General features: G+C 51.6%; 3 protein-coding genes and 1 non-coding gene across 4 annotated transcripts; 2 read left to right on the forward strand and 2 right to left on the reverse strand.

Moving 5' to 3' along the window:
• Positions 1–43: 43 nt before the first annotated feature.
• AYO20_02180 (hypothetical protein) lies at positions 44–1525 on the reverse strand (the record flags this gene model as incomplete). The annotated part of the gene is made up of 1 exon (XM_022640486.1): positions 44–1525. One exon carries the CDS (start codon positions 1523–1525, stop codon positions 44–46), a length of 1482 nt encoding a protein of 493 aa, XP_022503543.1.
• An 832-nt stretch (positions 1526–2357) lies between these two features.
• Positions 2358–3387, forward strand: AYO20_02181 (hypothetical protein; the record flags this gene model as incomplete). Its single annotated transcript, XM_022640487.1, has 2 exons — positions 2358–2505; positions 2561–3387. 2 exons carry the CDS (start codon positions 2358–2360, stop codon positions 3385–3387), a joined length of 975 nt encoding a protein of 324 aa, XP_022503544.1.
• Positions 3388–8036: 4649 nt separating this feature from the next.
• Positions 8037–9932, reverse strand: AYO20_02182 (hypothetical protein; the record flags this gene model as incomplete). Its single annotated transcript, XM_022640488.1, has 1 exon — positions 8037–9932. The coding sequence occupies one exon, from the start codon at positions 9930–9932 to the stop codon at positions 8037–8039; it is 1896 nt and encodes a 631-aa protein (XP_022503545.1).
• A 678-nt stretch (positions 9933–10610) lies between these two features.
• On the forward strand, positions 10611–10694 carry AYO20_02183. Its single transcript has one exon. It is a non-coding gene; the product is annotated as a tRNA-Lys (tRNA).
• The last annotated feature ends 692 nt before the right edge of the window (positions 10695–11386 follow it).

Raw genomic sequence — 11386 nt, forward strand, 5'->3', positions numbered from 1 at the left:
GTGTCGCCTCCCAAAGAACTAGATATACACCCAGAAACATTTCTCAGTATTCCAGTGCCTCTTCAAACAAGCCTCTCAGTTGCTCTCTTTCCTCGTTCACCTCAGCGCTCAACTTGGGTGCCAACATGAGGACCCGTCTTTGAGGCAATGTCCCCTCTACCAGATCGTCAATGCTCTCGCGTGTGAACCCCAGGGGTTTCAAGCCTCGAGGCTGGTCTCCCAAGCCGATGAGGAACTCTGATAAGGCTTCACTGAGGATCTCACCTGCGCTTTCCTTCTTGACATTGGAGATGTCCTTGCCAAATACTTCTGCTGCGGCCAAATGTCGCTCCGGATTGCTTGGGCCGGTGAACTTGAACACAGCAGGAGCCGTTACAGCAACACTGACACCATGGGGGATGATAGGGGTCTCAACCACGTATCCGGAATGTTTGTAACCCGGGTTTTGACCACTGATCGGGTAACTCATGCCGTGGCACAGATGGACACCGGCATTGCCAAAGCCGACACCAGCCAAGGTCGCCGCAAGAAGCATTTCACTTTGAGCTTCGTGGTCTTCCGGATCTTTGACGGCGCGAGGCAAGTATTTGACTGTCGCTCTCAGCGCATTCAACGAGAAAATATCCGAGATGGGATTTGCACCCTGGTAGGCTGGGCGATTGATGGGATTTGTAGGTCTGGGTGTTCTCTCGTGGTAAGGAATGGCAGTCCAGGATTCTAGTGAGTGGCACAGCACATCCAAGCCAGAGGAGGCATGGACGGCTGATGGCATTGTGCGAGTATTGAGGGGATCACAGATGCCCAGAGTAGGCTTGAGGTTCCGGTGTGCGATACCGGTCTTTGCCCGCTTCTCCACTAGATCGAAGATGGCTGTTCCTGTCGTCTCTGAACCTGTGCCAGCCGTGGTCGGGACAGCCACAAGCGGCTTGAGTGGTTTTGTGATTGGCAATCCCTTACCCAGGGGAGCATTGACAAAGTCCAAGAAGTCCGCATCTGGGAAGCAAGTGTATAGGTTCATCAACTTCGCCGTGTCAATGACCGAACCTCCTCCCACAGCCAGAAAAGCATCTGGCTGATATGGTTTGGCAAAAGCAATGGCATCCTTGACGGAGCTGTCCTTTGGCTCGACCCGGCATTTGTCATACACAGTGAACTCGATTCCTTCTTTGGTCAACCCTTCAATTACTTGCTTCATCGCGTTCAACTTGGACACATTCCCGTCGGTGACCACACAAACCCGCTTGGCGCCCATATTCTTGAAATCCATACCCACCTCTTTTGTGCAGCCTGGTCCAAAGCGGATCGAGCTGGCAGCCATCTCGAACGCGTATTCTTTGGATCGCGAGCTGTCAATGGGAGTTGCCAGTCTTCGTCGGGCCTCGCCGAAAGCTGCATGGTCATGATGGTAATTGGGGTTGGAATGACAAGGACAGTTGGGAGGATGACCGAACTGGATCGCTCGCAGCAAAGAGGTCGACCGCTGGGAAGCGGTCCTTGCGACACGGATGGCGGGTGAAAGGACCATGACTGTGACGGATGAGACGGATTCAGCGCGTGTTGGAGGGTATAGAGAACTCGGCGCACGCGACAGGACAGCAACTATAACAGGAGAGGAGAGACCACGGCGATCTATGTGACTGCCCAGCTGTTTACTGTAGGTTTTCACCAGCAGAATGTTGACTTATAAAAGAAGCGGAGATACTCGTACATAGCTGGCCCCATATTCATCTCTTGGTGCATCATGGGAGGAGACCGAGGCAAGTGTGGAGGGAGCTACCAGCGAGTTGAAGCCTGGAAATAAGCTGTGGTTGACTATGATTGGGGGACGCTGGGGGCTTTCAAGGTGGGCGATCTGTGATTTGACACCCATAGCTGCGGGGCAGCGGCAGCTGGTAGCTCTCCAAAACTTCCACCGGAAAGTGTTGTGGATGAAACTCGGGCACCCGACGGCTGAAGGAAAGGCGGGCGTCGTAAGGAATGGCGGGGTTGAAACCCCCTAGAAAGACATGGGCGATTGGGTGTCGCAGGTGCCGTGAGGGGGAGAAGTGCGGCACCAATTCGTAAGCCTGTCAACTGCCCCACGTCATGCTGCGACATTGCGCATCATTGCAGAATTTCAATGAGCAGTTGAGTGCTGCAAACACGACTTCCCCTGGGTTTGCGACCTTCTCAAGTCAGCTGTCGACTGCATTTGGAGCTCTGAGTTGTATCTGAATACCTTTATCAGTCGGCATTCGATGCTATCACGCCTCACATCACGCCTACCTCGACTCCAACAACTCTTGCACCACTTCCAAACACCCAGCACAACTACTACGTCTAAGCCCTTGACAACCTCGACCTCTCAGTCTGCGACAATGACGGATCAATCAAAATGGAAGTTTAATCACACCATGCTCCGGGTGAAAGACCCGCAGCGCTCTATCGAGTACTATAATCTCCTGGGTTTGAACTTGATTAACAAGCTGGACTTTCCTGACAACAAGTTTTCTTTGTATTTCCTAGGTAAAATGCCGTCGTCTTCCTTTCGTCTAGGGCTTTTGCTAACGCTTCGCAACAGCCTATGATGGCCCTTCCTCCGCCTCGAAAGATGCGCATTGGACCGATCGCGAGGGTGTTATTGAGCTCACACACAACTACGGTTCCGAATCGGATCCGGAATTCACCATCAACAACGGCAACAAAGAACCCCACAAAGGCTTTGGCCACATTTGCATCTCAGTCGACAATATCCAAGCTGCATGCCAACGCATTGAAGATGCCGGGTATAAATTCCAGAAGAAGTTGACCGATGGACGCATGCGGAGCATCGCCTTCGCTCTGGACCCCGATGGATATTGGGTGGAAGTCATTGGTCAAAAGCCGGTGGAGCAGACAGAAGATATAAAGACAACAGAGACGAGCACTTACAGGATGAACCACAGCATGATCCGTGTCAAGGACCCAGAAAAGTCATTGAAGTTTTACCAAGAAGTCATGGGTATGTCACTCATGAGGACTTCCGAACAGAAGGCTGGTGGCTTCACTTTATATTTCTTGGGATACCCGGGCGACTATGGAATTCCGAAACCAGAAGACTCTCCTAATGGGGTGAACCCACTAGCTGGGAAAGAGGGTCTGCTTGAACTGACCTGGAACTATGGAACCGAAAAGGAGGAAGGTAAAGTATACCACAACGGCAATGACCAGCCTCAAGGGTTCGGACACATTGCCATCAGTGTGGACGACTTGGACAAAGCGTGTGCGTTCATGGAGGAGAAGGGAGTCAACTGGAAGAAGCGGCTCACAGACGGTCGGATGAAGAATGTTGCCTTTGTTCTGGATCCGGATGACTATTGGGTTGAGATCATCCAGAACGAGAGACTCAAGAAGTCGACAAATTGGTGATTTGGCCTGAGCGTTGTTGGACTCGAGGCTGGCATGATTCCGTAGAATTCAGGAGGAAGCTGGATTCAGAGCAGGCCATGCTCTACCTATGAATGTTATCGAGCATTTACTGCGGTACAGCGAGACCAAAGAGGGAAATAGCCACGTCTTTAATATCCTTCTGAGCGATCACCGGCTGTAAGCTGCTCTACCCAGGTGCCTGTGATTCATATCATCTTGCTTCCAAGAGCAGTCTCTGCAGTACATGCCATCTTAGGCCTAATCGTTGGACTTACTACATATCTCGCTCGTCCTTCGTCTGGGTTGAGCCATATAAGGACATCTCGCCCCATAAAGGGGGTTAGGGTGATGCCGGCCTAGCATTAGGAACTCACCTTGATAGGCTCCGGCTGGTCAAGATCGGCAAACGCTTTGTCTAGACTAGCATTCGCGCGTGGAATGCGGTAAGGCTGGCTGGGCATTTTCGACCTTAGCGCCATCACAGCCTCACTGCGTCCTAACAGTCGGTAACCATTTGTGACTTCGAAGTCGACGGAGAATGCTCTAACACTTGGAGTTGTATACAGGGGAATCTCTGCCCTCGCTGCGTTTTACGCTCAAGTAAGTTCTCCCACCACCATAAAGTGATACAGCAGGTTGACGGACGCTTCAGCCTGGAAGCATATCTAAACAATATCCCTCGAGGATCGTTTGACATCGACGTGCAGGACTCGCGAGGAAGATCAGCCATGGCTTGGGCTGCTGAGTATGGCTGGCCTTACGCCGCAAGCTTGTTGATCAAGCACAGGGCCGACCCGAAGCAGCCACGGCGATCGCGCTATGGTGACCTCCCTCCCCTTCATCTGCCGCTTGCAGGCTCGAATGTTGGGCAGGGTTCAATCAGCCTGGGATGTTCTTTCAGCACTGTCTCACCATGGATTGTAACTAAGCTGGGACTAATGCCATGACCCCAAAATTGTTCGAAGTTGCTCCGCCGTGTTCGTCGAGGAAACGCTAGGATTATCTCACGATTCGGACTGTCCAGCACATCTGCGTCTATTCCATAACCTTCATTGCAAGCGAGCGGCCCATCTCTATCGCCATCCACAAGACACAGCCGAGAATTTGTTGCCTTTGTGAAACATACGTACTGGCATTCCACTTCATCCGTAGCAATACCCGGTGTCGTCGAGTACTTTCCTAGCCACATTTGCAAACTCGATCTAGATCTTCTCGGAGGTTTCGATGACTTTCGTCAACCCCGAATCGGACGTTCTTGCGGTAGATACTATGAGGACAAATACTGATCCACTTTCTGAATGATTCGTTAGTTCTTGTATCAGTTGACGGCGTGTCACTGAATTTGTGAAAACTTCGAGCAGTGCCGTTACAGACTGCATGCAGGACGGCATAGAATCCACAGGCATTGTTTATGGTCTGTCTCACCCCTACGACGTCTTTTCGCTCCTCTCCTGTGGAAAGGTTTCGCCCGAAGCTGGTAATATCCGGTTTGGCGACGTCGGCCTCGGGGAAGATGACAATGAGAGCCAGAACAGGGCGGCAAAGGGCAGGTTTCGACCAACCCATGAGCTATGTCAGATGCTCGAAGAGGTATCCATTACCAACGAAGTCAGTGGTGATCCTTTGTCAAAACTTTCAAACTCGGGGATGGACGATGCCCACAATCACTGAGTCGCATCAGCCGGGAGGGATCCAATTGATGTCTGTTTGGCAGCCTTGAAGCGGACATTGGCTCGTGTGTTCCCATGAAATCCCCCTCCTTGCGGCTGTCATTCCTTGACATTCGACCGATATCTGCTTGATTTAGCCCTCCAACCAAGATTTCTTTGAATTTCTCAGAGAGAGCAGCCAATGAATGGTCCTCGATCGGATATTCGTGGCGAGCCCTTGAGGTGAGCCGAGTCTGTGAGAAGAGTGGTTTTCCCCAAGGCTTCTCGGCTGCCGTAATTCTTGTTTGGTCTTTGGAGTGTGAACTTCGGGCTATCAAGTCCTGAGACGCGCAGCTAACTGTGTGCGTGCGCTGCGTATGAATAATGATACGGAGGACCAGATTTTCCCGACCGTTCAATCCCCGGGTCCCTTTCAGGAGACGTTTTGCGAGCTGCAGCTACGGAGGATCCAAGAGACGAATAGTAATCACGTATTCGGGACCTCGTAGGTATCGCGTGTAACACATCACGTCTCGCTCTCGTGCGTTACACCCTCGTATTGCTTGATCGTGCTTACTTCCCAATACTATTTACTTTGAGATTTCTTGATTTCTTTTCTCCGGTTTCTTTTTGAGAGCAGAGCCGTGATCAGTTTCCAGAATCGACTTACTTCCTATCCTGGGGAAGGTGGCTTGTAATACGAGTTTCTTGTACGAGCCTCGCTCGGCCGTTTCGCGCATTTGCGAGTGCGAGTGCGAGTTAAGTACGAGGTACTACAGATAATCGAGGAGTTGCTCTGTTAACCATCACCGCCACCAGTGCCACAACCTCTTTCCCACCCGAGCTTGTCATTGTCCGATCCCATTTCTCTGTCCCACGACCATTCCCTTTTTCCCCTAAAAGGAACGAGCGAGTGGTAAACAACACACTACGGCCAGTTGAATGTCACAACTTTCTACTAAGTACTAACTCGTCCAAAAGCCGCCGCAGAAGCAGCAGCACAAAATGTCATCAGACACGGTAGCCTCGCATCGACAACCGTCATTTCTCCGTCCTAGCATCCTCTTAGTGGGTAGAAGCTGTATCCTCTTTTGGTAAGTAGAGACGGATGACGGAAGCCGGATCACACCCACACACCCCTACCTGGTCCCTGGTTTGCCCCCCAAACGCACGTAAAGGGGTCATGGAGAAGTAATATCTCGCCACGCTATACTACTACCTACTCGGTACAAGGCTTGCTTGAGAAAGGGTTGAAGTCGATCATGGGATTCATTCGCTCGATGATACTCGACAGGTTCGTCTCTCCAACTCTGAGGTTAGAATCGTCTGACGGGTTTGCAGGTGCAACGAGAGGACGAGGCTTCGTCCGTAGTCCGCTACGCACGATAGATGATTACCCAGACATTTGCCTGAACATTCTCTACCTACTCCTAGAGATCAAGGAAGGCGATGGACTAGGCCCTAAACAGACTGTGGACCGCCAACGAGCTTCTCTCAGCTGAACGATGAAGCCGATCCACACCACACAAGAGTGTCCATTGGCAAAAAGCAATAAACTTTTGTCCATGGGGTTTCCGGTTCTGCAATTTCCTATAATGGCAATATGTTGATTGGGAAGCTATCAAGTAGCTGCATCTGGCATCATTCCCGTCTCGTGGTTCTCCAAAGTGTGTCCCTTGTGTCCTCGAATCGCAAAACTGCATTGACTCAAGACGGAAGTCAGAAGCACCTTGGGGGGTGAACCAAGGCCTGTGACCCTGGCACATCTCTCCCTTCATCCCTCCCCCTGTCGACGGGATCCTGTCTCATTCGTACGAACGAGGACCGAGTACGCGCTGTGCATTTCGGGACATACATCCTATCCTAGTCAGTCCAGCACCAGCACCACTTGTGCTTCTGCACCCATCCTCATCCCCATCTCACGATACCTCCTTTGTGCATTGCTATACTTCCTGAACGGGCAACAGCTCCAACTTGCCGGTTCACGAAAAGTCTTTGCGCTGGTCAAACACGGCAACCACATTGCTGGATCAAGTAGTTTGACCTGGAATGTCAGCTGCTTCAGGGGTACGAGGTGGGCTCAGTCAGTCTGTCACTCTCGGTTCCTAGGTTCTCGGCGCTTGGTTGTCCTTGAACTATATTGGGGAATTTGTCGGTGCGTCGTCCCGAGGACAAAGTACAAGGAGGTAGGTGAGACGAGGCGGCGAGGCCTGGACGGATGGGTGAGTGAGTGGGTGGCAAAAGTATACAAGTACACGACTCTTGTGCACTCGATGTCGAGTCGAGTCGAGTCAAGTCGAGAGACAGCGCTGGACTGACAGACAGACAGACAGACACTTCTACTCGTAGTCCTTTACTCGCACAGAACATCTACTCGTTTCAGTTCCAAGGGCACTCTACATACATACATATCTTGGTGCCGCTGGACGAGGTCATCCATCTCTCTACCTTTACTCATTTCTTTATCCTCGAACACGGAGGGACAAGAGAGGGTTTTGATATAAACATCCACATACTGTAGGTACTGCACAAACCTCTACCGCCAGTCGGTCGGCTTGGCTGGCTGGCTGGTTAGTGGGCTGGCAAACCAAGAGTCGCTAGAGCCAGACAGTGTACACAGGTAGAGCATCAGGCTGTCACTGGCTGTGGAAGGAGATGATACCCGAACCGACGAATGAATCCCAGTCACTGTCGACAAGTGTGGAAACCAGCACGCCTCGTGGTTCCGGTTTTGATTCGAACCTGCAATTTACCCGTTGAGGTAAAAGCTCTGGTGTACATTCTTTTCCACTGAAATACTTATTCGTACGGGAGAGGCTGTCTTGTGATTTACAAGGGGATCGTCGACATGTCAACCATTCATTGGGCACGATATCACATGCTGCATTAGACGTGGGAGGTTCTCTCCCTCGCCTCACGACTACCCTGGTATCAAGGGGGAATTGACCAGTAAGTTAAGATTCCACAAAACGCAGACTCAGTGGTGACAGGGAATGCATATCATTTGCGTGACGGACCTTGGGCTGTGAGGAAGCCAAAGTCGCAACCAAGATGTGCCTGGTTGACTTCACGCTCGTAGAGGCCTCGGTAACCCCTCCGACCAGCTCTGTCCACCCACGGCTCGGGGTTGTTCGACGTCTTTCCCTCAGAACCACCAGAAGGCAAAGTATCCTGGGATCGCGCTTTACGTTCGGCGATACGTCTCGCGATCTCATCCTCGTCCACCTCGAGGAGCAACGTCCTATTCTCGACGTCGCAAATGATCTTGTCCCCCGTCTGCACCACGCCAAAGACCGAGTCCAGGTCCGCAGACTCGGGCGATATGTGCAGGATGATCGTACCACCGGCAGTTCCACTCATTCGTCCGTCGCTGATTCGCAACATGTCCGTCACGCCTTGTTTGCCGAGCTTTTGGGGTATAGGTATCAGTCCGGCCTCGGGCATGCCAGGATTTCCCACGGGCCCGATGCTCTTGAGCACCAGTACCGAGTTCTCGTCAACCTCCAGTTCTGGGGAGTCGATGCGTTGGGCCATGTCTGCGGTGTTTTCAAAGACGCAGGCCGAGCCGCGGTGGTGCAAGAGTTTCCGGTCCTTTGACGCCGAGGCTTTCATCACAGCGCCTTGAGGGCAGATGTTGCCGTGCAAGACGACCAAACTCGAGCTAGGGTAGAGTGGGTCTTCGAGCGGCCGGACGATCTGCTTGGAGTATTGGAATGATTTGAAGGGAGTGGTGTCGAGAAGCTCACCTAGGGTCTGGCCAGAGTAAGTCTTTGCATTGAGATGTAACAACGGCCGTAAGGTATGCATCAATGCCAACATGCCGCCTGCATTGTGGAAGTCGGTCATGTAATTGTCGCCGCTGGGCTTCAGGTCCACCAGCAACGGGGTCTTTCTCCCAATCTCGTCAAAGGTGTTAAGGTCAATAGTGCCCGCTACTTTCGGGTGTCGGTTGATAATGGCCAGGAGATGCACTACAGCATTCGTGCTCCCACCAATGGCCTGGAGAACGGTGATGGCGTTGAGGAAGCTTTCCCGGGTGAGGAGATCTTGTGGCCTCATGCCGTCCTTGGTAAGCATGGCCACTGCATTCCGCCCAGCTTGCTCGGCGACTCTGAGTCTCGCCGAGCTCACGGCTGCAGCGGTGGCCCCAGATTTGAGTTCAAGCAGTCCCAAGCCTGCAGTCACACAAGCCATGGTCGATGCCGTGCCCATGACTCCGCATGTGCCTCCTGTGGGCGCCAATTCCTCGTTGACGGACATGATGTCTTCCAAGTCGACGCCACCCGCTCGATACTTCGCCCAGTAGCTTCGGCAGTCTGTGCACGCCCCGACCCTGACCCCTTCTACCGAACCCGGCATCATGGGGCCAGTGATGAGAGGAATGACTGGCTTGTTCGCGGATATGCCGCCCATCAACTGAGCCGGAACGGTTTTGTCACACCCGCCTATCATGACCACCGCATCTACCGGCTGGGCCTTGATCATCTCCTCCGTGTCCATACTCATCAAGTTCCTGAGATACATGCTGGTCGGACTGGCAAAACTCTCGTGGATACTGATGGTTGGGAAATCGACGGGCAGACCCCCGGAGGCCAAAACACCCCGTTTGACGGCTTCAATAAGTTGTGGCACATTAGAATGGCAAGGATTGAATGACGAGTAGGTGTTGATGACCCCGATGATGGGTGAGGAGAGTGCCGAGTCCGAATATCCCAGGGCTTTGATAAAGACTTTTCTGAGGAACAGCGAGAAATGGGCGTCGCCGTATGAAGTCAATCCAGAGCGAAGGCCGGACGTCGAGGTAATGGGTTGAGATAGATCATAGTCCTTGGATATTGAGCTGCCGCTGTCTCCGTTTTGCGTGGCTGTCGTGGAAGTGTGGTTAGTTGTCGCCATGATCACCGATTCACATATCACTTATGATAGTTTCCACCTCGATCACTTAAAAATTATGGCTTTCAGGCATTTGTCGAGATAGGACGAAAGAAGTGACCACATCCTCAATGAGTGGTCATCACAACGCACTCTATTGGAGAAATTGTAGTTTTGCGCAAGACAGGAGTCGGAGGAAGGCCGGGCTTGACCCTCTCGGGAGAATTGTCACCGATCGAGCGCCCGAGAACCCATTGATTCACTGGCTATGAGAAATTGGGGTTGTTTATTTCTTACCCCAGAGTCAGTAGAAGGGGAATGGGTTGTTGTAAGAGTCTTGAAGCATCTCCCGACGGCTCGGAAGTTCCGTTGACCTCGTCGCTCGTGTGGCCTGTTTCCATTTGTTCTGTTGCACTCGAGCCGCTGTTACCGCTTGTGTGAGTAGGGCCGAATTAGGAATTATTTCTCGGTACAAACACCGATGATGCCGAGTAACTAGTTCGGTAGTAGCCATACAATTGTCCGATGACGCCATCCTCCTCCGTACAAGCCCGTGACTCAAACCCCTCGAATCAACCCCACCACACATAATTTCATCAATATATATTTTGCAAGAAGATTGTCCTTCAACAATCACCCAGCACTGCCGGGGGTAAGTCATCATTACCAGAACATTTCAGAAGATCCAACCTTCTAACAAACGTTGTAGTAGCTCAATCGGTAGAGCGTGTGGCTCTTAGCAAAGACCAACCTCAAGGTTGCGGGTTCGAGTCCCGCCTTCGGCTCAATTCCGTCGAGAATGGTGAACTCCATTCATCAACTTTTTTTTCGTACTTGCTCTTTCAATTTTTTTGAACCCTTGAATACTAGGTAGTTTAGCCAGCGAGCCAATGTCAAAAAAGTAAGAACCATAGTCTGACGAGAAACGGCAATAAAGAATTCACTATTAACTCGGAGGTGTCCATTATTACAAGGGCCATTCATTCTGTCCTTGGGCATAATGGCACCCCTATCCTTATCAATAACATCAGTGATATTTGATCAAGCGGCTGCCTCATCGCTATTGCATGACTACCTAAAATCCGAGAGGGCGTCCACTCGCTGTCAGACTGTGCCATGTCTTCTAGGGGTCGCAAGGTATTTATTGTGTGCGCCCTGGGTAAGTCGAGAGATCTCGCTGGCGCACGAAAACGAGCTCGTCCTCTCTGACTCGGTCGTCTTTAGTCCACCTACCCACCTACTTCTATTGATCACCTAGGCATGATTTTACATACCTACTATAAGTACGTAGTGATTTATACTGTGTTCCTCTGACATAGCGACACGAGGGTGAGATTTGGCCCTATTTCTTACTATCATGCGTCGTTGTGTCAGAACTTCTACAAGAACTTACACGTAAAAAGCTTTCAGGGTTTCCCATGGGGGTACAGCGCAAGGCTTTGTTTTTGACCTTTGAGAACCACCAGTCCGAAAATGAC

The sequence above is a fragment of the Fonsecaea nubica genome (assembly GCF_001646965.1).
Source record: "Fonsecaea nubica strain CBS 269.64 chromosome Unknown Scaff9, whole genome shotgun sequence".
NCBI classification, from domain to species: domain Eukaryota; kingdom Fungi; phylum Ascomycota; class Eurotiomycetes; order Chaetothyriales; family Herpotrichiellaceae; genus Fonsecaea; species Fonsecaea nubica.